This window comes from Monodon monoceros, unplaced genomic scaffold, assembly GCF_005190385.1.
Source record: "Monodon monoceros isolate NGI ecotype Baffin Bay Population unplaced genomic scaffold, NGI_Narwhal_1 Super_Scaffold_20, whole genome shotgun sequence".
Classification (NCBI taxonomy): Eukaryota; Metazoa; Chordata; class Mammalia; order Artiodactyla; family Monodontidae; genus Monodon; species Monodon monoceros.
The window spans coordinates 42646380-42673782 of NW_021703777.1; the positions used below are offsets into that span (position 1 = coordinate 42646380).

At 35.1% G+C, this 27403-nt stretch overlaps 1 protein-coding gene across 3 annotated transcripts in view; it reads left to right on the forward strand.

Moving 5' to 3' along the window:
- The window catches only part of ANTXR2 (ANTXR cell adhesion molecule 2), a 163347-nt gene that overhangs the window by 80463 nt on the left and 55481 nt on the right, over positions 1-27403 (forward strand). For 2 of the 3 annotated variants that reach the window (XM_029234733.1, XM_029234734.1), the window contains exons 13-16: positions 14575-14619; positions 15457-15549; positions 20900-21067; positions 21384-21464. In XM_029234733.1, the coding sequence (XP_029090566.1) occupies positions 14575-14619; positions 15457-15549; positions 20900-21067; positions 21384-21464 (387 nt within the window). Of the gene's footprint in view, positions 1-14574; positions 14620-15456; positions 15550-20899; positions 21068-21383; positions 21578-27403 lie in introns of those variants that run through there. The other variant, XM_029234732.1, reaches the window with a different exon arrangement.

Genomic DNA, 27403 nt, shown 5'->3' on the forward strand with positions numbered 1-27403 from the left:
ATGGATTAAAGACCTAAATGTAAGACCAGACACTATAAAACTCTTAGAGGAAAACACGGGAAGAACACTCTTTGACATAAATCACAGCAAGATCTTTTTTGACCCACCTCCTAGAGTAATGGAAATAAAATCAAAAATAAACAAATGGGGCCTAATGAAACTTAAAATCTTCGGCACAGCAAAGTAAACTATAACCAGGATGAAAAGACAACCCTCAGAAGGGGAGGAAATATTTGCAAATGACTCAATTTACAAAGGATTAATCTCTAAAATATACAAACAGCTCATACAGCTCAATATTAAAAAAACCAAACAAACCAATAAAAAAATGGGTAGAATACCTAAATAGACATTTCTCCAAAGAATACATACAGATGGCCAAGAGGCACATGAAAAGCTGCTGAACATCACTAATTATTAGAGAAGTGAAAATCAAAACTACAATGAGGTATCACCTCACACCAGTTAGAGTTGTCATCATCAGAAAGTCTACAATCAACAAATGCTGGAGAGGGTGTGGAGAAAAGGGAACCCTCTTGCACTGTTGGTGGGAATGTAAATTGATACACCATTATGGAGAATAGTATGGAGGTTCCTTAAAAAACTAAAAACGGAATTACTGTATGACCCAGCAATCCCACTACTGGCCATATACCCAGAGAAAACCATAATTCAAAAAGACACATGTACCCCAATGTTCATTGCAGCACTATTTACAATAGCCAGGTCATGGAAGCAGCCTAAATGCCCATCAACAGATAAATGGATAGGAAGAAGATGTGGTACATATATACAATGGAATATTACTCCGCCATAAAAAGGAACAAAATTGGGTCATTTGTAGAGACTGTCATACAGAGTGAAGTAAGTCAGAAAGAGGAAAACAAATATTGTATATTAATGCATATGTGTGGAATCTAGAACAATAGTACAGATGAACCAGTCTGCAAGCAGAAATAGAGACACAGATGTAGAGAACAAACGCATGGACACCAAGGGTGGAAAGGTGGGGAGAGGTGCGGTGGTGGTGGTGTGATGAATTGGGAGATTGAGACTGACATATATACACTAATATTTGTAAAATACATAACTAATAAGAACCTGCTGTATAAAAAAATAATTAAAATAAAATTCAAAAAAAAGAAAAGCAGGGAGAAGGTAGAGGTAAATTCTGCATTCAGCCCTTTGCAATCTAGTATGTGCCAATACTGGCTTGGAACTGGGGTCCAGAAATGACTATCATATGATATGGAAACTCACATTTTAATATGAAACACAGAAGAGTGGGCAAAGTGTGAATGGAGGGTTACGGGCACCCCAATAGCAACATGTGTAAAGAACACAAAGGAGGAGGGATTTGCCAGAGTTGAGGGATTGTTTCAGGGAAACTGGATGGAGCTACTGACTCCAAACTGAGTTTTAAATAATGAATAAGATGTTGGCAGTTGATGAGGGACTTTTCCCATGAAGTGTGTGTGGAATTACAAGTTATTTGGGCATGCTTTTGGAAGTCCTAGGCTGAGGCCAAGTGAGCCAGGGAAAAGGAGCGGTGAAAGATGGTTTAGGATCCAGGCATGAATGCCATTAAGGAGGGCCTCCTATGTCTTTGAGGAAGTTTGAACTCACCCTAGGGATGAGGAGAAGCCACTGGAAAGATTTGATCACTGTAATCCCCTGAAAGAAGCTTTGCTTCCTGTATGTGTTGCTGAGGTCTGGTCCTGGTGGGGATAAAGTCTTATCCATCTGAGTTCCATCAGCAATTGAAATGGAAAGCCAGTTACAGATAGTGCACTTTAGATATGGCAATGGGGAGGGGAGAGGAGCAATATAGGGGCTGGGGAGAGGCAGGTACAAACTACTGGGTGTAAGGCTACAAGGATGTATTATACAACACAAGGATTATAGCCATTATTTTGTAATAACTTTAAATGGAGTGTAGCCTTTAAAATTTGTATGAAAAAAGAAATATGGCCTGAGCAAGTATCTCTAACAAAATGTAGAGTGTTGGAGTATAAAAAGGAAGCTAAGTGAACTAGAGAAAAATGAGGAGGTGATGTGAAAAGAAGGGGAAAAGGAGACTATAACCTTGTGAAAACAAATCTCTTGAGTGTACCAGAAGGTGTTATGGTACAGTTGCAGGTTATTTATCTGATTATGTTAGAGAATATATTTCTGCAGTGTTGGTATTAGCATGTGGTTAGTTAAAAAATTTTGTTTTTAGTTGGGATATAGTTGTTTTACAATGTTGTGTTAGTTTCTACTGTACAGCAAAGTGGAGGTCCCTGTGCTATACAGCAGGTTCTCATTAGTTATCTATTTTATACATATTAGTTAGTGTATATCTGTTAATCCCAATCTCCCAATTCATCCCACCCCACCTTTCCCACTTTGGTGTCCATATGTTTGTTCTCTATGTCTGTGTCTCTATTTATGCCTTGCAAACAGGTTCATCTGTACCATTTTTCTAGATTTCACATATACACATTAATATATGATATTTGTTTTTCTCCTTCTGACTTACTTCACTCTGTATGACAGTCTCTAAGTCCATCCACGTCTTTACAAACAACCCAGTTTTGTTCCTTTTTATGCCTGAGTAATATTCCATTGTATATATGTACCACATCTTCTTCATCCATTCGTCTGTCTATGGACATCCAGATTGCTTCCATGACCTGACTATTGTAAATAGTGCTGCAATGAACATTGAGGTGCATGTGTCTTTTTGAATTATGGTTTTCTCTGGGTATATGCCCAATAGTGGGATTGCTGGGTCATATGGTAATTCTATTTTTAGTTTTCTAAGGAACCTCCATACTGTTCTCCATAGCGGCTGTATCAATTTACATTCCCACCAGCAGTGCAAGAGGGTTCCCTTTTCTCCACACCTGCTCCAGCATTTGTTGTTGTGGATTTTTTTTTTCATATCAGCCTATTCAGATCACCTACTTCTTCCTGTGTGAGTTTTGGCACATTGCATCTGTCAAAGAATTGATCCATTTAATCTGTTATCAAATTTGTAGGCATAAAATTGTTTATAATATTCTTTTATTATAATGTTAATATCTGGGGAATCTGTATTGATGTCTCCTCTTTCATTTCTTTTTTTTTTTTCTTTTTTTGGTAGATTTTTTTATGATGGCCATACTGACCTGTGTGAGGTGATACCTCATTGTAGTTTTGATTTGCATTGCTCTAATAATAGTGATGTCAAGCAGCTTTTCATGTGCCACTTGGCCATCTGTATGTCTTCTTTGGAGAAATGTCTATTTAGGTCTTCCATCCATTTTTGGATTGGGTTGTTTGCTTTTTTTAATATTGAGCTGTATGAGCTGTTTCTATATTTCGGAGATTAATCCTTTGTAAATTGAGTCATTTGCCATTATTTTCTCCCATTCTGAGGAGAAAGTGTTGAGGGTTGTCTTTTCATCTTGTTTACAGTTTCCTTTGCTGTGCAGAAGCTTTTTTCATTAGGTCCCATTTGTTTATTTTTGTTTTTATTTCCATTACTCTAGAAGGTGGGTCAAAAAAGATCTTGCTGTGATTTTTGTCCAAGAGTGTTCTTCCTATGTTTTCCTCTAATAGTTTGATAGTGTCTGGCCTTACATTTAGGTCTTTAATCCATTTTGAGTTTATTTTTGTGTATGGTGTTAGGGAGTGTTCTAATTATATTCTTTTACATGTAGCTGTCCAGTTTTCCCAGCACCACTTATTGAAGAGACTGTCTTTTCTTCATTGTATATTCTTTCCTCCTTTGTCATAGATTAGTTGACCATAGGTGCTTGGGTTTATCTCTGGACTTTCTATCCTGTTCCATTGATCTATATTTCTGTAGCTTAACAATTTTTAAGCAGCATTAAATTATTAGGGATCATTTTGCACTTTATCATTATCAGTCATATTACTTTTTCATGGGAAATGAAATGTATTTATTTCAGCTTGGTGTTTTACAAATTTCTTTGGTTTGATTGTCTTTTAAGTACTAGGGCCAAATATTTAACCTTTCAACTAAAACATGATTAAACAGCTTATAATGTCTGTTTTCAGGCACATTTAGATTATGTCAGCAATCACCTCTTTGGGAATCTTATGCTCAGGAGCTCTTATCAAGATAGAAATACTGGAAAAAAAACCCTGAACGGAGGCACCAATATCTGTCAGACATTCTTCATTCAATCATTTCATATTTTTTAAAAATATCTTATGAAATAATTTAACCATTCATTGTTCAGCGATTAAAAGTTCACAGATATTTAATTAATGACTCAGAGATGACAGTGTTACTTATAGCTTAAGCAGTGGTTCTCAGGTGTTTTTCTGTTCCTAATAACTGGAAGGCTCTCAGAGTAGTAGCTGTCAGATTTCCATTGGTAGTGCCTCTCTCTGAAGGGAAAGGGTGGTTGGGTGAGACATCTCCAGGGATCAGTATGGTTTAGGAAAGCCCCTCTGTTAGGCTCAATAATGATCCCTAAATATATCCAGGTCTTAATTCCTGGAAACCGTGAATGTTATCTTACATGGCAAAAGGGACTTTGCAGTTATGATTAAATTAAGGATCTTGAAATAGGGAGATTATCTAGGATGACCTAGATGGCTCTAAATGCCATCACAAGTGCCGTTATAAGAGGGAGGCAGAGGAGATAAGACCACAGAAGGGGAAAAGGCAGTGTGACCATGGAGGCAGAGATTGAAGTGATGCAGCTTCTAGGCAGGGAATGCTGACAGTCACCAGAAGCTGGGAGGGGCAAGGAGCAGATACTCCCCTGGCTCTTGAAGAAGCAATCAGCTCTTCTAACACCTGATTTTAGCTTTGTAAGACTCTGTTTGGACTCCTGGCATCCAGAACTGTAAGAAAATAAATTTCTGTTGTTTTAAACCACTAAGTTGGTGGTAATTTGTTGTAGCTGCTTTAAGAAACTAATAGATTTCCTAAATGATTCTGATAATTGCCAGGGTTGAGAATCACTGCTCAGGGCTCTTGATTTGGGGAATTCACATGTAATATGTTTCTAGTTCAACTCATTACAAAAACTGTTTATGAAGTACAAGAGGTTTTAAGATGGTAGATGGTTCCACGACAATTAAAACCAATATGCATTCTTTAAAATTAGAATTACCATTCTGTTTTGTTTTGGGTAACTGTAAAGTAAATATGCAACGCTTTATATACTGAGTAGAATTTACTCACTGTTTCAGAGTGACCAGGGATTTGTCGAAGAAACAGGTTTCTAATTTTCAGAAGTATCCAACTTATATATGTTATTAGAACCTATTGACAGCAAAGCTCCATGGTCAGCTTTCTCAGGGTGCTTGTTATTTGCTGTAAGAGGCCAGAACAATCCCATTCATATTCAGATACATATCACTACTTCAAGATTATGACAGACGAAGACAAATACCGTATGTCTTCACTTATATGTGCAACCTAAAAACAAAGGAGCAAATATAGCAAAACAGAAACGGACACAGGTACAGAGAACAAACTAGTGGTTGACAGAGGAGAGAGCAGGGGTGATGAGTGAAATAGGAGAAGGGGATTAAGAGGTTCAAACTACAAGTTATAAAATAAATTAGTCATGGGGATGTAATATACAGCACAGATAAAATAGTCTATAATATTGTTATAAGTGTGTATGGTATAAAAATATTGAATCACTGTGCTGTACACCTAAAACTAATATACTATTTTAAGTCAATTATACTTCAAAAAATTATGATAGTTCCTAGACCTACTATTATATTTCATAATTTAATGAATTAATAAAGAAGCACATAGTATTTCTGTATCACAGATTTGGTTTCTTGCTTTTAAAAATAGATTTTTACAGTTATATTTCAATACAGTTGGATTCCTTTTAATCCTGTGTATTTTAATTTAGCTTATTTATTCTGGGAAGGGGCTCATAGGTTCACCAGATTGCCAAAGAGGGACATAGAATAAAAAAGGTTAGAGAAACCCCCCTGCAATAGAATATCTGGCCACCAACGATGCTTTTAATATGAGACTATTTTAAAATTTTCAATCTTTCAGTTCATTTTAATGAGTAATTTCAAGGATAAAGGAGAGAGATGATATCATTTTAAATGTTGCAGAATTGTGTCCTCTGTGTACCTAGGTTTTCCATGACAAATAGGATCTAAACCAGTGATATTTGGAGAACTTTATCTGATGATAATAATAATAGAACCCTTATGCAAAGCTGGAATTTTAGGTGCTACCATTAGTGAATTACAGAGTGTGTTGAGTTTGCAAACTATTCCATAAGGGGGAAAGTTTTCATTTTTGTGTGAAGTTATTTCTCACCATCTGTTTACGAGTCTGTACCCTGCTCATTGAGTATCCTCACATCCATCCTTTAACCACTTCTCTATAACAAACATCAGCAGCATCCTTCCTTTTCCCTTAAATTAAAAAAGGGGGTAAGAACGGTTAAAAAAATCATGTACTGAATCATGAGTGAGATATCAGAAAATACAGCTCTTTTCATCATTGTTAGCTTAGAATGTATGTTGAGTTTATGGCAGATCTGTTTTACTATCAGGATGGCAGAACTGACAGTCCTATAGTTGCATCATTTGGAGTAACCAGACATTCTCCAGAATTACAGATGTAAGGCTAATGACGTGGCAAACAAAGGCTTTCTGGAATGTTGTCAATTAGAGTATGTTATCCAGCTGCAAATAAATGTCTAAATGTGCTGGAAATGATAAATGTTCACTTTGATCTAGTGTCCTTGGCCAAAGTTCTCCATCCACAAGGGAAAATTGCAAGCTCATTTTTCCTTAGTGCATTTAAGACATTACAGAAAGATCTCATAAATCTTAATTTTAAAAAAAAACATTAAAAAAGTTATCTTTTTAAAGCCCAATTTTCTTATAAGTAAGTTGAGCTTTCGTGATGAGGATATATCTGACTGGAGCTCTATGGAATCATTTTCTTAGCCAGCAGCAGCTGTGCTGTTCTTTCCAAATAGTAATAATGCTTCTACATTGCACTTGTTTTTTATTGTCGAGGAGGGCTGTTGGTGCCTTTATTGAGTTACTTTAAGAGCAGCCTGATTTTTTTTTAGAATGCACAATAAAACAGAAGTAATTTAAATTTTTAATATGCCTTCCTTGCACCATTAATTAAAATGATTTATGTTTGGTTGCCTCCTTGAAATAGAGTGTGTTGTTAGTACTTGTTGCTTCCATGGTGATGTTTTCCAACAGAGCATCATTTACAAAACATGGTATTAAACCCTTCCTGGTCTTAGTTTATTTGCTTTGACAGCAGCACCTTTACTTAACTCACACTGTTCTCCCTAGTCCTCATTTGGCCTTTAAAATTACATTTATTGTCCAGACTTCCAAGTAGCTATTTATTTGTTCAAAGCAGACTCTTTGAACATTGATGAGTCTGTCAAGGAGGAAAGGAAAGGGAAGTGAGATAACCTCGACTATATCTTGGTCTGGATGTTGAAAGCACCTAACTTTGTGGGATTCAGAAAAGGGCTTCCCAAATACTTATGTCAGAGAATTTTGTATTCATGAGAGGAAAGGCACTACACTTGCTCTCTGATTTTATCAAAAAGAAAGGGAAGAATGAAAGGAAATCCTACATATATTTTAAACAAGGTTTTGTAAACACTAAGAATGATTTGTCTAAGTCTGTGGGCTCTTAGGCGCTTAGATGACATTGCTGATAAATTGGGCATTTGTTTCTGTCACTGGCAAGAATTGGTTCTGAAATACTACTTGATCTACAGTCGTTATACAGTATCTTTTTTTTTTTTAATCCAAGGCAGTTCACTGTTGACAGTTCTTTTCACTCTTTTCTGAATATTGGAACATATGATTGCATCAAGCTGGCTGCAGGCTCCTGTACTGACATTTTCTAGCTCAAAGAATGCCCACATCACTCGAACATTTGAAAAGTGTTAATGAGCAGATCAAAAGGACTGTTGCCTGAAGCAGCTAACTTTTTTTTTTTATTTAAGAAATCGGCTCTCCTCCAAACTGAAATCTTCATTCTAACAGCTAAGTAGATGAGATGTAATCCTCCCTGATGATGATAATAACAAACGAAAAAAAAACTTGGAGAAGAATCAAAGTCTGCATATGGTTCACAAAGTGGTGAAAGTGTTTTCCAGAATCTTCAATACCGAGCTGAAGGATGCTAAGTGGAAAAAATCCTGGCAACTAGGCAATATTATGCCTTTTAAAATCTGCAAATTCTCATAAAATATGGTGCTTATGAATACATCCTTTTCAAAGATGAATGTGTTCTTGCACTATTTAATACAAGAATGGGATTCTCATGACTGTTATTTTTAATGTATTTGGACCAACAGTCAGGTTTCCTTTTCTCCTGCACTAATTTTACTGAAATGTAGAAATATCGGTGGATACAGACTTTTGCCATTTTTGGCTTTGGGGCTGAATGGTTTCAGATTATTTTCACTCTCCTTTGTTACTTATGAAGCTGTGTGGTAGAACAGAGAGAGGGAGCATTTTGAAACATCACACACACACACAAAACTTATTTCCTTTTCCAACATTTCTAGGGCAATGATGGTGGGCATGTGAATGAATATGTTATGTCCCTATAAAATGGAGATGATAACATCTATCTCACACAGTTACCATAAATATTGATCTATATCTGTCTATCTGTATCCATCTATCCATCTATCTATCTGTCTATCCATCCATCTATTTAACCATCCATCCATGCATGCATCCCAGCAAGTAATAAACTCTCAACACATCTTAAGCCTTTTCTCCTGCACCCTTTCCCTTTGCAATCTAAACCTTATTTTAAAAGGATGTCATGTGGCAGAGGAAGTTGAACCCAGAGTTTTGAGGAAGATGGACCAGTTTAAATACTAATTCTAATGTTTTCCCTTTGTGTATCCTTGGACAAGTTACTGAATTCAGGCCTCCCTCTCCTTGTATTTAAAATAAGCATAGTAACTGCATAGGATTATTATGAAAATGAGAGAAATATAGAGTGCGTGGCATATGGCAGCACTAATAAATGTCGTTATTGTTGATAGTATTAACGGCACACAGATGAGCCTTTGCTCTGCTTCAGTTTCTGAAAGTGCTATTATTTGTTGTGGTGGTGGTGGTATCTCTTAATCTACTAGGTCAAAATTTGATTTATGTAGAGTATTAAGGGTTTTGTTTTCATTGTTAACAATGTAGAAAATATACTTGCCAGGATTTCAAAATCAATTTAAATTTATAATAAGCAATGCATTTAGTCATACATAAGATTAATTACACATTATTGGAAAAACAAACCCTAAAGTTCTTTTCTGGAATAAGGTGAATACAAATGTATGTAGACATATGGCCTACTTAATTATGTAAAGGCATAGAAGAAAAAGACTTGGTGGAAATATTGTGATATGTATTTTGTTTTATCATTCTATTAGAGTTTTCATTTTGGAAAGGGCCTACAGTGAATCAAATTTATTTCCCAGATGAAGAAACTTAGCATGGTCTTACATTTTCCCATCTGTCTTTGAGTTCATTAGCTCTCTGACTTTACTGGTTGAAAGAGAAATTTGATACTTCATTTTCTTTGGAACTAGCAATATTTTAGTTTCATGGAAATCTTTCTCTATTGGTTATCATTTATATCTTTTTTTTCCCTCTGTATTTTTCTTATAAATTTAGAGGTTGGCTATGAGCCTTTGCGAACATTCTCAGCTAGTTTTTTCAGCTCACTTTCAATCATATTTTTAGTATCTGTTGTTTGCAGAGCACTTTATTAGGTGCTGTGATATTTTCAAAGAGGGAGAAATGATATTGCCCCTAAGAAATCTACAGTTTTGAGGGGTAATTGAAAAATTCCAAAAGAAACATACAAACCCAAACTGATGAAGCATGAATTGTTCAACTGTGCAGCACGTATATTGTTCGAAGTTTTAAAGCTTCTAGGTAAAGCGATAGAAAGTTGATAGACTACTCTGTAACGGCTGGATGGGACTCAATATGGAAATGGTCATTTTTTGGGGGGTAGCAAAGGGATCTTCAGTCAGCCTGGAGTTAGAGATACACATGCAGGGATGTTTGTACATAGGGTGTTAGGGTCGAACTATACCATGCTGAGGCATTTGAACAATGACAATTCAAGAGGTGGCTCATGTAGATGTACTGAAAAAGGAGTTTGTATTTTCCAGGTTGTGGCTTATGATAACAGATAAAGAGTCTCTGATAAAGAAGGCAAAGATGCCTCTCATTATCCTGCTGTGAGTTTGTCACCAGTGGTCATATGAGGATTTTAAATTGAGACTCAGTTTACCCATATTAATGCTAAAACTTGATGCTGTGCAGGATAATCAGCATGATAAATATGACATGAAAAAGGAAGTGTTATGGAGGGGTATTTCAGTAATCCTTAGGAGATATAACATAGAACAGGGTTGGGGATACTATTTAAGTCCTCAGAAATTTATATATCAGTACAAGATGTACCTGTAATAAGTAGAGTAAATTTGAAATCCTCACAAGGAAATCAAAATGAGTTCGAGTACATTATACTCAGACGTAGTGGAATGAAGGAGGTACCTTGGGCTTTTTCTAGTGAGAGAACTCTGGAGAGCACTTTATGTTAGTTTGCAAAACTGAGTGGTAAGCTTCTTCCCAAAATTCAGTAATTCCTCGAGTTCAGTTGTGGCCACTGGAACCTTTGATCCATTTTGACTAGAGAAACCATCAATTGAGCTTCTATTAGAAAAATAGTGACCTGGCTACATAGGTTAGAATGAAGGATGAGTTAGAGATAGAGGAACAAGCTAGAGGTCTAATTTAGCTACAAATAAAGCATGTAAACATTGATGTCAAAATAAAGCTATGGTAATTATAGACTATCAATCAATGTTATCAATATGTTATTAGTTAAAATGCATAGAATCAAAGTGAGGATTGCTCGGGTGCATCTGTTTTGCCTGAACACCATGCATTTAATTATAATGGATCGGCCACACTTAAAATGTTATTTATCAGTTCTGGAAACCACATTTTGAGATATTGTTCAAGTGAATATATACTAAAGAAACTGACCAAAATGACCCAATAACTCAGACCATTACACAAAAAACGGTTGTGATGTTTCGCTTCCAGATGTGTAAGTTCAATAGATATATGGTTATTATCCAAGTATTCAAAAATAGGAACTGCTCTTTTCTGGGATTAAAAATAGTTGTGTGTATGCATGTGTTTCCACACTCTAGGATCAGGACTAAAGTGTGGAAACTACGGAGAAGGAGGCTTTGGCTTCTTTGGGGGGAAAATTTTTCAAATGATGTGAGTTCCTTGCCAATGGAATAAATTGCTTTGTGAAGTTGTGAATTTCTCTTTATTGCAGGAATTCAAACATAGTTGGACTACAGCTAGGTGGGAATTTTTCAGAAAAATGAAGTTTTGGTTGGATGTGTATTGGAGAAGTTGAAAAATATTGTACTAGATATTTTTAAGGTCCAGAGATCTTGAGTTCATGATTTTAGGTAGTGATAGTAGGAATGGAATGCAAAGAATCCTTCCTTCTTCCCATGATCTTCCTTCCTTCCTCCTCCTCTCCCTTTAACCCTTCCTCTATCTTTTTTTTCTCTTTCCCACTTTCTTCCTTTTTCTCTCTTCCTAACTTCCCTTCTTTGCTTCCTTTGTGCTAGACACTCTACTAAGTACTGGGAATACAGTGAGGAACAAAGCAGACATAAAATCCATCCTCTTAGAAGTTACAGTGTTTTGGAGTTAGAGAAAATGATCAATTGTGACCAATGCTAGGGGAGAACAAATAGGCATCTGTACATATTAAGGTACCCTGATCTGCTTTGGGAGGATTGGGGGAATTCATGGTGGGGAGGAAGAAAAGAGGAAAAGATAGAACAGGAAGAGGGCGAGAGAGAGAAGAATATTTCAAAGAATCTTTTGAACATGGTAAATGATTTGGTGAAGTCATTTAGAAGTGAGAATAAATTATAGATTATGAGAAAATTTTAAGGCTGCAACTTTAAGGAAAGAGTGATTTACTTGAAAGAAACAAGGAAGATAGGAAGAAGAGTTGGCTCTTAAATGAAGCTTATTAGGTTGGTTTTGACCCTGTTGACTGTGAAATATTGATAGATCTGGTTTTCATTGATTGATATTGGACGTGCATGTTGATAATATGAGTGCTTCCTTTTTTTTTTTTTTTTTTAAACATCTTTATTGGGGTATAATTGCTTTACAATGGTGTGTTAGTTTCTGCTTTATAACAAAGTGAATCAGTTATACATATACATATGTTCCCATATGTCTTCCCTCTTGCGTCTCCCTCCCTCCCACTCTCCCTATCCCACCCCTCCAGGCTGTCACAAAGCACGGAGCTAATATCCCTGTGCCTTGCGGCTGCTTCCCCCTAGCTATCTACCTTACTACGTTTGTTAGTGTGTATATGTCCATGACTCTCTCTCGCCCTGTCAAAGCTCACCCCTCCCCCTCCCCATATCCTCAAGTCCGTTCTCCAGTAGGTCTGCGTCTTTATTCCTGTCTTACCCCTAGGTTCTTCATGACATTTTTTTTCCCCTTAATTTCCATATATATGTGTTAGCATACGGTATTTGTCTTTTTCTTTCTGACTTACTTCACTCTGTATGACAGACTCTAGGTCTATCCATCTCATTACAAATAGCTCAATTTCATTTCTTTTTAAGGCTGAGTAATATTCCATTGTATATATGTGCCACATTTTCTTTATCCATTCATCCGATGATGGGCGCTTAGGTTGTTTCCATCTCCGGACTATTGTAAATAGAGCTGCAATGAACATTTTGGTACATGACTCTTTTTGAATTTTGGTTTTCTCAGGGTATATGCCCAGTAGTGGGATTGCTGGGTCATATGGTAATTCTATTTGTAGTTTTTTAAGGAACCTCCATACTGTTCTCCATAGTGGCTGAACCAATTCACATTCCCACCAGCAGTGCAAGAGTGTTCCCTTTTCTCCACACCCTCTCCAGCAGAGTGCTTCCTTTTTATAAAGGAAATGCACCTGTAGCTTGATAACCTTTATTTTATTTTACCACAGTATTATTTTGAATCTTTATCCTCTCCTGGCATTTGTTTCTGGGCTAAATGTAAAACTTCACAGATTTCTATCCTTCAATATTAGTAAAAAGAACTGGGATTTTATGTTTATTGATAAGACAAAATTGAATTAAACAGAAGGGTTAAATAGAAATAACAGCATTTCTTGTAGCATTCAAAAGTTTGAATGCTACAATGAGCTAGTTCAAGATTCATTCAGATTAAATTACTGTCCAGTTATATCTATGTAATTGCAGTTACTGTTTGCATTTTTTCCTGAGATTTAGATCTAAACTAAAACTTGAGGATGAAAGTAATATATATGAAGAAAATTATGAGTCAATTCACTAAACATTATCAGTAACAACAAAAAAAACTTTCATTATGAAAAATTTCAAACATATACAAAAAGAAAGAGTGAAATAATGAATCTCCCATGTCTACTTAGTTTCAATGATTCTCAATTTATGGCTAAATTTATTTCATATATAACCTCTTTACTTCCCCACCCCAAATGATTTTGATGAAAATATCAGAATTATATCATTTAATCTGGAAATGTTTCAGTATATATCTTTAAAATATATGCAGTCTTTAAAAAACATATTCATGATAATAGGAATATACCTGAACAGTAGTAATAATTCTTTGATGATATTCATTTTCAGAGCTACTATTGTTTTAAAATTTTAAAACTTTAATGAGATAATTGAAACATTTGACTTTAGATGAAGTGAGGCAGTTATATTTTCAAACAGTTTTTCTTCTTAGTATAGAGACTTGGATGTGTACTCGAATTATCAGACACTACTGGCCCTTGGTCAGTAATTTTCTATCATGATGGTATGAAAGTCCAGATACCCCAGTACCAGTAAATTTGATCTCAGTCTGTATTCCTCTCACATAAAGAATTAACCACATCAAATTTCATGAAATAATATATTGAGCAACGATTCACAGGAAAGAACTCTTGGCTAAGAGGTTGATTTGTTTCTAGGTTAAAAGGTGGGGTGAGAGAGTATGTTAATTTCTCTATTATCTCATCCAAAGCAAGCCACCTTTGTATTGTCAATTTGTGAAAAAGTCAGTGAATCATAGCAGGAAGACAGTAAATTCCTACTCCATTTGAGTGGACATACTGTAATCTAGTGAAAAATGTTTGCATTAGAAGAGCCACTTAGTGCAAGGTATTTGACAATTTTTGCTCTTGTTATTTACCTGAAAATTGAAGCTATATCTATATCATAAAGATAAAATGAATGAATGTGCTAGTTAGCTAGCTAGTTAGTCAAAGAAAACCTAGTAGTTGCTAGTTAGTCCAAAGCTAGTTACAAACAAGCCCAGGTTCAAAAGGGAGGCATATGTTTTGGGAGGCTAGCTTCATCTGGGACATCTTTGGTGCCAGCACAGTATTTTACTAATCTAATTATTTTTATACATCCTTTCTGTCTCCTCCCTGTGCCACTGAAGTTTCTGCATTTGATTGTTTTTTTGGTTTTATTTTTTTTGGTACAGGTTATCAAGGATCCTCCTCCACCACCACCCTCTGCACCAAAAGAGGTAAATGAGTGCCTAATAAGTGATGTGGGTGTATTTAGATATTATCCCTAATTTGATCAATTACATTGTTATTAGATAACTGTGATACCTATGTATTGACTTTTGAAATTATGAAAATCAATTATATTTTGTCTTCTCATGATTTCTTTCATGTGCTAGAGGAACGGGACCTTCACACATTGATAAACGTAGACTAGCCATCAGGATCAATAGTACATAGAGATTTAATTTACCTTTTATAGCAATATATCAATAGTTCTACTGTCACTTGTCTTATTTACAAAAAGTTGGAAGATCCAAGCTGGCAGCTTAAAGATAGTATTACTTTCTTCAAAATGATTATTACTTTTACATTACTCTGTTAGCCAAAATTGTGTTAGCAACAGAAAATATGGTGTGCATTTTCAAAGCTTCTTAACTACCTATCTTTTCAGTACAAATTTCGCAGAGTTTAAATTTACACATACATTGAGGCTTTAAATGATCATTGAAATGCGGTCCTAATTTTAATGTTTTATCTTCTTAACTATGAAGTGATGAATAAATCTGGAAAAACAAATGATGCTCATAGTTAAGGAGCAACTTCTGGTAGCCTAGTGAAATAAGGTAGATTCCTCAAATTGTGGAATGGAAGGAGTCCTCATATTCTGTAGAACCTCACTTGAAATTTATGCACATAAGCATAAGTACATCCACATGTGCTGTATGTAATTTTTACTATATTTTGTCCATATCAGTGTCATTATTCGGAAAAATATTTAAATGTGAGTTGGTTCAGACTAAGCAATATTTTAAGAAATTAATTAAACTCAGTTTTAAAAACTTGTATCCACATAGGAGGAAGAAGAACCTCTGCCTACCAAGAAATGGCCAACCGTGGATGCTTCTTATTATGGTGGTCGAGGGGTTGGAGGAATTAAAAGAATGGAGGTTGGTATCTTGAAAAAAAATTAGAAGCTGCTAATGTGGAATATGTAGTTTTAGAACTATCAAGCCGTGGAAACTGTACTTTTCACAACTCAGTATCCTAATATCATCCATTTTTACTTAACACTAGGTCTTTTTTGGACAAATTTTTTTTCTATGGAATAATCCTAGCCATTTCAAAACTATTCAAGAAGAACTGACTTCATTAGTCAAAGAACTACATTGATAAGATTTCTGAATTCTAAAGGGCAAAACAAAATTAGGGTTTTTTTTTTTTACTATTTTGGAAAAAATTCCTATGGAGAACATGAACTTTGAAGAAGCCAGATACTTAAAGTTGCAACAATGCTTGTCTTTGAAAAGATCCAATAGTTAAGTACTATTTGAGGAGAAAAATATTAAAATATTCAATATCATGGATAAGACCCTATCACAAATGTAGAGGAAGTACATTTAAGGCTTTTTTTTACAGGTTTTAGTGACCACTTATGAATAATCATAATTAATATTAAATATCATTTATAGACTATTAAATTTTTAGACTGGCAAAACATGTGGACTAAAATTGAACTTAAATATTATATCTTAAAGATGAAATGAGGTCTTCTTACCACCACAGAAGTATTTTTCAAAGTGATGGATTAATTAATAATAAGCAGGCACTGTCAGCACTGAGCCCTTAACAACAGTATAGATAGGCCAACATCCCACCCGAAGGAGAAATTGGAAGAATTTTCTCATTGATATGGTGACATTATTATTAAACACAGATCCTGGCATTTCTTTCTTGTTAGTTATTCTTTAATTTTATTTCTCAATAAGAAAGAATTTTTAAGTGTTTTGCAATCATTGCACGTCTCCTACTGTCATATCTGCTTTGTCCCATTACTGCCAGCAAAAATCAATAAGCTAATTAACAACCTCACAACTGTTGCAATTTTCTTTTCTTTCTTTTTTTTTTTTTTTTTTTAATTTTTTTGTTGTGCCATGTAGCATGCAGGATCTTAGTTCCCCTACCAGGGATCAAACCCAACCCATGCCCCCTGCATTGGAAGCGTGGAGTCTTAACAACTGGACCACCAGGGAAGTCCCACAATTTTCTCTTTTTATACATTTCAATAAAATTCAGATTCCCAAGGAGAATTTCCCATTGTCAACATAAATTTCAGTACTCTTCAAAAGAAGCCCAGACTTACTTAAATGACTGTCATTACTAAAGTGGTTATCTGATAGTGATTCTCATTTTCTTGACCACATTAGATCTTAAAATAATGCACATTTTCCTAAGAGCTTGCCACTTTATTGCTGATATCTTCTGAGACAGGTACCTCATTGCCAATAAGCCATGAAAAAGGCAGGTGCTAGAACTTACTACATTTGTCTCTTGGAGAAAATATTGCTTCTGTGTTTGCAGGTGGGTAATTGGGAATATCAGGCAGTACAAGGGAACATGGTGAGGCTAGCTCTTGTTGCTTGACATGGAAGGAAGGTCATTTTCCTTTCATTTGCCTTTGTTGTGTCATTCTAAGATTGGAGAGGTTGGGGAGAGTGTGGACTGGATGTCCCTACGTATTAAAAAATACAATTGTAAATAAAATCATTACATATGAATATCCAAATATGATCTGTCATAGCTTATTTTTAGTTTATTTAGTCTCGTTCCAAAATGTGTGTATAAAAAGATGTATGCAGTGGGAAAAGAGTTTGACAGGAAATAGCACAACATGTTAGTAGCTTTCTCTGAATGGAGTGATTTTCAATTTGTGTTATATATTTCCCTGTTTGTTCCCAACTTATTTGACAGTGAGCATGTACTAATTTATATTCAGAATAATAAACTTAATTCCATTTTGAAATCCACACATATAAAATACCACATGACAATGAGATTCAGATATATTAGTTCTTGCTAAAAACACGAGGAATTGTGGCAGGTTTTTGTTACTCCAATATTCCATGTTCCAAAGATTAAGATCTCTTTCTACAGAATAGAAAAGTTTATGCATGAGCCACTGAATGGGTTCTGAGTTAAAAGGCATATTATTGGAATATGGTCAAGAAAGCCAAGGGCCCATGGACATTCTTGAGTAACTCACATTTCATGTTTTAAGAGTTATTGACTCTTTTACTTAAATGTAAAATTTAATTTAATTTAATTCAAATTTAATTGAAATTTATTTATTTGTGTTTTAGTTATTGACTGTTAATTAATGTGAAGTTATATTGCCCTAGCTTTTTAGCTGAAGAAAATTTATGAGAAGGACTAACCCACTTTTAATAAATCAGAGTTCATTTTAGCCATGGATAATTTTGGCTACTTTTTATGTAGTACTCCATCAACGAAATGGAAATGAGAATGAGAATGAAGAAAAAAATGAGAAAGTAAATGTGGGCTTCACAAAGGGGAAACGCAGTATGTAAAAATACACAATAAAAAATAAACTGAGGGACTTCCCTGGCAGTACAGTGATTAAGACTTCATGTTTTCACCACAAGGGGCACAGGTTCAATCCCTGGTCGGGGAACTAGGATCCCATATGCCACACAGTGAGGCCAAAAACAACAAAGAAAAAATAAACTAAGAATTTAGTGCCTTTAGACTTTTTCAAACATCAACTAATTTAAACTTGGAGAGGAAAAATAGAAAACATAACTTGTTTTAAAACAATGCCTATTCAAACCTGAAAAGTATTTTCCTTAAAAAAATTCCCCAGTTTAAACTGGGGAAAGTGAAAGGAATTATAGAAATTATGAGCACATCTGAATTAAAGAATAAATCTTCATAACTCAATGTTATTTTAAGCCAGTATAGGGATTTTACCTTGAAATTTTTTCTTCCTCCTAAATATTTAAACACTATTATAATCGCAGTTTGCAGAAAGCTGGAACTGAGCTGATGTTAATAACAGCTGTTAGCACAACTGATCCACAATACCTAATGGCTTCAAATGTGTGTTTCTGCCAGTTCCGCGTGAAACTGTTTTTGTTTCTTTTCTCAATTCTGAAATTGCTCCTTTATGATACAATCTCCAAATATGCTGTGGAAATTATGGAATTTCATTGTTTATCATGAAAGCCAAGTAGAATTGGAAGAATTTAGCTATCAAGCTTGCACTTTTTTTTAAATAGTAAAAAGTCAGATATATTAATTCTGTTAAGGCTGCCTTTAGCAATCCATTCTTGTTATTCTTTTATCCTTTTTGACTATCTCAATGTGGTCAAACTAAAATATTAAAATTTATACATATAAGTGTATATATATATATTTATTTGCTTTTAAGAGTTTTAGGAAAACTCTATATAAAGTGTTTCCTAGTTTGAGTGAGATTGAGTGAGAATTGATTGTTGTATTATCTGTGGTGATGGTGATAATAGTGATAAAACAGCTACTTCATGAACTAACACTAATGGATTTATTTAATGCATTTCCTTTATACCTCGGCAACTATGTATCATACGTTTAGAAATGCAATGTTGGGTCAGAACTCTAGTTCAACTGTCTTTGTGTTCTTTATCTGAGAATGGTACAATGATACTTGGAGGAAGAATATGAGTACCATTACCTCTAGAATATCAACTGTGAAGGCTGGGCTAGTTAAAATCTAAGTTAAAAATCCATCATTTCTGAATGGATCTAAATTTTACCTACTTATATTTCTACTCTGTTATGATACTCATATGTTTATTTGACTATGTATCTTCATTTGCTTTTTATTTTTTCCCTTAAAATTGAGACTTTACAACTGCAGGAGATGTGTCCTGGTTTTAGAGTTTCTTAGTTCAATTTAGATATATCTAAAGATTTTTAAAGTTTTAGTTTATCTAGGTGAAGACACTGTGATTTGAAAGAGAAGGTCATTTCTCTGGAAAAAAGCCAACTATCTAGTTCTAAAGGTTTAATGGTATTTACAACAATTTTAACGACCTCATAAAGAACATTCTAGTACCGCTGATAACACTGAAAGATACAGATACATTTTAATGACTCAACAGAGTCCACTTGAAATTGAAAACCTACTCTAAAATTGTAGTAAAAAAAAGGTAAAAACGTCTAAGTAAGCCTTATCAAAAAGCTATGAATAGATCTTTCTATGAACAGTAGTCATCTGTATTCCTACCCACTAATTCAGGTCATTAAAATGCTTTTAAAAAGCATTTAATCATTTTTTCTTTGTAGAAGTTATTCAACTCTGGTGAGCCACTGTGTGCCCTGGACAGGCCTTCCTGATTCTTTTTAGAGCTTCACTTATCTTTGTCTTCTTTGGTAACGTTCTTGGTTTTTAGACTTCTCTACTGTTCCTGGTTGGACAAAGCCTTTCTCCAGGGGCCACAACTTCTTCACATGCCCACGCATGAAAAAATTTGGCTAAAATGTAGCCAATTTTCATTGAAAAGTAAAGAAAACATCATTTGACCTTTTTGTTTTCAATGTCTAGGTTTTTCAGAGAAAGGAATCCTCCCAAATTTGTGGAATTCCCTGGTGTCCCTGAATTTTTCTCTTCAAAGCAGAGTCTTTTCAGATTTGTCTTCCTCAATGAAAAATTGATATGTCAAATAACCATACCCATATGAGTAGAGGAAATAAAGACTGAGAGCTACTTTACAAAAAGTTGAGAAAAACATATATAATTATTTTATTTCCAAAGGCTAAAATTTAAATCATACTTTTTGCCTTAGTCAAACTTGATGGAAAGTTTGGAAGGAAAAATTAACTCCTTTGTATAAAATATATTTGTAAAATTCAAACCTATTTGAAACTTACTGCACCCTTCAGACTACATATGTTCAAATCCCTGTCCTGCTGCTTACTAGCTGTGTGGCTTTGGGCTCATCACTTAAGCTCTCTATGTCTTGGTTTCCTCATCTGGAAGCAAAAACATAGTATCTATCTCTTTGCATTTTTGTATGGATTAAATGCAGCTTGGCACATAATAATCATTCAATAAATGCTAATTATCATCATCATTATCATCTATTTCACCCAGTGCCATCAGTATATACAGGTATGTCTTTAGCTAGAAGGAGAACATACCTAATTAGAGAATAGAATTACACACTGTCATGCATTTCGTATGTAAAACACTAATTAACTCCTTACTTGAAACAATGGAGAAATGGCTGTATCAAATTTAATAGATGCCAGATTTTTATAAAGGATCTTTATTTCTAGGATCTTAATATTAAATACATGAGTGGTGAGAAACCTATTAAATCTCAGAAGAGTAGGAATTTGGAGCTAGGATACCTACTCATCTTTGGACTCTGAGGTGGTGAATCAAAGAACCAACTAAACAAGAGCCTGTTCCTCTAGGCCACTATATGTCTGATATCAGTATTTCCCTTTGTTTTAAAGGTTCGTTGGGGTGATAAAGGATCTACGGAGGAAGGTGCAAGGCTAGAGAAAGCCAAAAATGCTGTGGTGACCATTCCTGAAGAACCAGAGGAGCTCCTTAGGCCCAGACCACCTCGACCCAAACCCACCCTCCAGCCTCCTCAGACAAAGTGGTACACACCAATTAAGGTGACTGTTCAAACTTTGTGGGATTTAACAGCAACTTCCTAGAGAAAGTGTAATCCTTTTAGTCTCCCTGCCTGCCCCCGCAACCATCTGCAGGAGGAACAAGGTATATCAAATAACAGACATTCAATTTACCTTATAACAACTGAATATTTCTCAGTAACAAGAAACTCCATTTTTGTTATTTATTTATTCGTTAAATTTATTTAAAAAATGAGAGGAGAAAATAAGACTTTACCTTCTTCATTCTAGCTCATTTATTTAACAAGCAGAGGCCGAGCACATTCCCCAGGTATTGACAGATCACGTTTCCCTTTAGGGTCGGCTGGATGCGCTCTGGGCTTTGTTGCGGAGGCAGTATGACCGGGTGTCCTTGATGCGACCTCAGGAAGGAGATGAGGTTTGTATGTGGGGATGTGTTAGGAAAATAGTGACCGCTCAGGTGTATATAAGGAAGGGAGGGAAATAATAATCAAAAAGAACCTAAAGCCCTCATTACAGCTGAAGAAGGAATTATTATTGTCTCATGCAAATTCCTATTACGTAGGGTGCTTAATAAATGATTATCTATTGTTAGAATATGTCTTCAAGCCACAGTTTAACACGAGGCCCTTTTCAAGTAACATAAAAATTAAGGTCCACTGTACACATACTTTAATAAGCACACTCAATGCTTCAGCCTTTGACTTGGACGGCATCACGTTCTGTTCTGAGGTTTTTTACCCAGGGGAGGACAGAGTGGGGATTAGTAAGTCTTGCTAACATTTACTAACATTGAGGCCTGGGGTACATGCCTCAGATCCTCTGTTGCTTTAGGTATAAATAAGTATTTTCCTGCCTTCAAAGTTGATTTAATCTAATTTCTTGAAAATGTGAAAGTGCTTTGAAAGTTATAAAGCGTTATGGACATCTGCAATGGTGAGATACACACACACGCTTATGTATAAAATACATACATAAATACATACACACATATATGTGTATGCATTTTCCCTATCAAGGAAGCCTTTTTTAAAAAAATATTTATTTAGTTAGTTGTGCCAGGTCTTAGGTGCGGCTCGCAGGCTCCTTAGTTGAGGCACATGGGCTCCTTAGTTGTGGCATGCGAACTCATAGTTGCAGCATGCATGTGGGATCTAGTTCCCTGACCAGGATTGAACCTGGGACACCTGTACTGAGAGCACAGAGTCTTAACCACTGTGCTACTGGGGAAGTCCCAAGGAAGCCTTTTTGAGGCTTTTTTATTATTGGAAATTTGGCTAGAATTACTCCAGCTTTATAATTTCTTTAATATATAAGCACTATTTCCTGTTGTATCGATATAAGAAAAATAGTTTAAAACCTTTTCATATGCAACAATGAGCAGGCTTGGTTCAGAGACACAATACTGTTAGTAATAATAACAGAATCTTTTCATTGTGTGTCAACGTGATCATCATTCTGTTTGAACAAGTGCATGAACTTCATTGATTTCAGCTTCAGAGGACATTAGGTTATTCAGGTCTGATGGGCTTTTTTTTTTAAGGATGAAATAACTGATGAGATTAATATTTATTTTTCAGTGCCAAGCTATATTTAGTGTTATATGATTCTAGCTAGGTGTTTAAAATACCAAAACATCTAAATTTTTAGATCTTACTTCTATGAGATGGAAGTAGTTTTATAAACATCTGAGTTCAGCCATTTGGAGAAGCAATTTAAGAAAATATTCCTGGAATATTCCCAACAGATCATTTACCCTTTGCTTGGACCATAAGTAGAGAGAACCAGGTGGTTTATGAAGCAGCCTCTTTCATTACCAAACCACTGTGGTTAATAGAAAGTTCTTATATTTAATGAAATTTGTGCCTCTGTTTAAATTAATGCATGATCTAGAGTTCTGCTTCTGGAACAACATATAACAACACTATTCTTTTACTTTACAGGTTTTTAAATTGTTTTCATGTATTATCTTAGTTTTCTGTCCCCCAAGTTAGACATTAGTTCATTTGTTCAATAATTTTCAACTTTTTGAGTGTTGGGTATAGTGCTAGCACTAAAGATGTATTAGCAAAAACAGAGAGTGGTTCCAGCACTCTTGTCAGTACTTTCTGTATTCTTTTAACTCTCATGATTAAAATTTAGTGTTTTGGGCTTCTTTCACTCGTACTAATTTTGACTTAATTCAATAATTTCTGAATTATAAATACGCACAAGTAATGGCATTAGGTGATACTGGGGAGTGGGTACAAACTATAACCTTTGCCCTTAAGAAACCTAAAATTTGTTTGGGAAACAAGATACATACAAAAATAAAATTTATTCCAGAATGTGCTCTGGGCCATTTATAGGTAGGTGTCAAGTACTCTTGGGTGTATAGAGGAAGAGAGATTAACTCTTCCTGGAGGAATTTGAGAATGCTTCTTCAAAAATACAGGCCTTCTATCTTTGAAAATGAGTAGGGATTCATCAGGTGAAGTTAGGTGGAATGGGTATTTCCACAGATGAAGCATCATGAATAAAATCTCTGAGGCAGCCAAGAACAGTGGTTTGTGGATAGTCAGGGGCAAATATGACCTTCAAAGTCCAGGGGATAAGTGTCTTTTGGTGTCCATTTGATCAATCTTGATGTTGTGGTTTATACTGTGTGTCCTATTTAATTAATCTTTCCCTACTCTGATGTCATAAAGATGTTCTTTTGTATTGTCTTCAGAAAGTTTAAAAAATTTTTACCTTTAGTCCATCTGGAATTTATGTTTGTAAATAAGGTAAAGCAAGGAATTAATTTTATTATTTTCTTGTGTGTGTTAATAGTAAGCTGTCCCAGGACCATTTATTATTTTTATTTATTTATTTTTCCATGTGTTTGTGTTTCTTACGTTTTTTTTCCCTGTAATTGATTTCTAATCTCATAGTGTTGTGGTCAGAAAAGATTCTTGATATGATTTCAATTTTCTTAAATTTACTGAGGCTTGATTTGTGACCCAAGATGTGATCTATCCTGAAGAATGTTCCGTGCACACTTGAGAAGAAAGTGTAATCTGCTGTTTTTGGATGGAATGTCCTATAAATATCAATTAAATCGATCTGGTCTATTGTGTATTGTCTCTATTTAAAGCTGTGTTTCCTTATTAACTTTCTGTTTGGATGATCTGTCCATTGGTGTGAGGTGTTAAAGTCACCCACTATTATTGTGTTACTGTCGATTTCCTCTTTTATAGCTGTTAGCAGTTGCCTTATGTATTGAGGTGCTCTTACGTTGGGTGCATATATATTTATAATTGTTATATCTTCTTCTTGGATTGATCCCTTTATCATTACGTAGTGTCCTTCCTTGTCTCTTGTAACATTCTTTATTTTAAAGTCTATTTTATCTGATATGAGTATTGCTACCCCAGCTTTCTTTTGATTTCCATTTGCATGGAATATCTTTTTCCATCCCCTCACTTTCAGTCTGTATATGTCCCTAGGTCTGAAGTGGGTCTCTTGTAGACAGCATATATGTGGGTCTTGTTTTTGATCCATTCAGCAAGGCTGTGCCTTTTGGTTGGAGCATTTAATCCATTCACATTGGGGTTTGTTTTTGTAGGTCCTTTTATCTCTTGTGTTTCCCACTTAGAGATGTTTCTTTAGCATTTGTTGTAGAGCTGGTTTGGTGGTGCTGAATTCTCTTAGCTTTTGCTTGTCTGTAAAGCTTTTGATTTCTCCTTCAAATCTGAATGAGATCCTTGCTGGGTAGAGTGATCTTGGTTGTAGGTTCTTCCCTTTCATCACTTTAAATATATCATGCCACTCCCTTCTGGCTTGTAGAGTTTCTGCTGAGAAATCAGCTGTTAACCTTATGGGAGTTCCTTTGTATGTTATTTGTCATTTTTCCCTTGCTGCTTTCAATAATTTTTCTTTGTCTTTAATTTTTGCCAATTTGATTACTATGTGTCTTGGTGTATTTCTCCTTGGGTTTATCCTGTATGGGACTCTCTGCACTTCCTGGACTTGGGTGGCTATTTCCTTTCCCATGTTAGGGAAGTTTTTGACTGTAATCTGTTCAAATATTTTCTTGGGTCCTTTCTCTCTCTCTTCTCCTTCTGGGACCCCTATAATGTGAATATTGTTGCATTTAATGTTGTCCCAGAGGTCTCTTAGGCTGTCTTCATTTCTTTTCATTCTTTTTTCTTTATTCTGTTCCACAGCAGTGAATTCCACCATTCTGTCTTCCAGGTCACTTATCCATTCTTCTGCCTCAGTTATTCTGCTATTGATTCCTTCCAGTGTATTTTTCATTTCAATTATTGTATTGCTCATCTCTGTTTGTTTGTTCTTTAACTCTTCTAGGTCTTTGTTAAACATTTCTTGCAGCTTCTCCATCTTTGCCTCCATTCTTTTTCCGAGGTCCTGGATCATCTTCACTATCATTATTCTGAATTCTTTTTCTGGAAGGTTGCCTATCTCCACTTCATTTAGTTGTTTTTCTGGGGTTTTATCTTGTTCCTTCATCTGGCACATAGCCCTCTGCCTTTTTATCTTGTCTATCTTTCTGTGAATGTGGTTTTTGTTCCACAGGCTGCAGGATTGTAGTTCTTCTTGCTTCTGTTGTCTGCCCTCTGGTGGATGAGGCTATCTCCCAGGACCATTTATTAAAGGTTCTTTTTAAAGAAAAAAAAAAAAAAAGATAGTCTGGAAGTTGGGGATTAAAACCAGAATGGAAGGTTGGGAATAGACGATAAGAAGTCTTTGAGTTTGGATAAATTGATATATTTGTGCTTTTGAATGATGCATTGTACTCATTCTTTCATTCATTCAACAAATATTTATCTAGTGTCGAACGTGTACCAAGCATTTTGTTAGATACCAAGTAAATCTAACATTCTTCTTAGATTATAGTGCTAGAATATTTTACATGTTGCCCCAGCAGGTTAAGTCGTCATTCGTTTTTCCATAATTGAAGAATGTTGCTTCCTTTATTTTGACCAAAGTTTCCTTTGTTTTTTAGTAATTTGGTCACACTTCTGTCTTATATAATCCTAAAGCCTTTTATTCTAACTCTTGGGGTTAAATTGTTTCAAAATTCAGAATTTTTCAGATTTTAGGAATCTGATACAGTCCATATATCATATTTCATGTAAAGCATCATCTCCTCAGCTCATTACTGAGACATTCTGCTACAGAAATATTAATTGTTACAAGTGGATAAATAAAGACCATAAATACTCTCAAGTTAGTTCAGGTCAGGTTTTGGTGACAAACTTAACATAAAACTTTCAGTTTTCAAAGATTTTGTATTTCAAAAATATAGACAAAAGATAGTAAACTTTTATTGTGTTATTAACTAAAATTCCAATATTTTCACTCTTCACCTATAGACATGATTTATGGTTTTTTAATTTGTTTTTATTTAAATGCAGGACTTTAAGCTTAGTAAATATCAATTGTTAGTGCAATCAGTTGATTTGCTTTTCCATCAAATATATGATTCTACATGTGCCTGACACAGTCTGACTTAATCATTTTTCATAGTACCTATTCTTGATGGCTTTGCTGCTTCCAGAATTTTTGTCACTTAGTTCAAGCCACTGTTCAGATCTCAGTGGGGTACTCCATGAGAGCCTTGGTTGTCTAGGTTGACACTCTACACAGTTAATTGACATGAATACAGTAAAGCTAGGAGCCCACCAATACTATAAACTCAGTTTACCATCTTACTCGAAGGATATTTAATAAATTTTGTTAAATAGTTTGCTGAATTTAATTTGTTTAATAGTTTGCTGAACGTATATTTATGTATTCCCCCATCCAACCAAACCAGTGATCCAAAATTATTTGATCATGGAAATTAGGTAAGTGTGACATGATTTGCTCTTTTGCTTCTGATTCTTGCTATGATCCTTTATAATATTTATTATTTTTTTAAACTGGGGTTTGATGTCAACTCTATAGTTACCAGCATATAACTTTTTTCCTTTAGACAACCTGAGAGATCTTTGCCCTCCCCTTTTTTTTTCTCATCTCCCCATTTTTCATGTTTCACAAAGATTATTAAGAATATCTGAGTTTCTTTCAACTCCACATCATCTGTTAGATCCTCTTTATTTGATGGAATTAATGCCAATGTAAAATTCCCATCCCCCATACATACATGACTATAACCTGTATTTTTTAAGAGATTAAATTATAGAATTACACAGCTAGAATCATTCTAATACTGTGGCAGAATTAGTGTTCTGTATGTTATTAGTACAACTGAAGAGTCCCTACATTTGTTATATATTTACATTATGTTTTAGGAAGTCAGCATACTGTTTCGGTTGTATGATCTCTAGAATGCTTTCCTTCCCCCACTCCTTCCTTCCTTCCTCCCTCCCT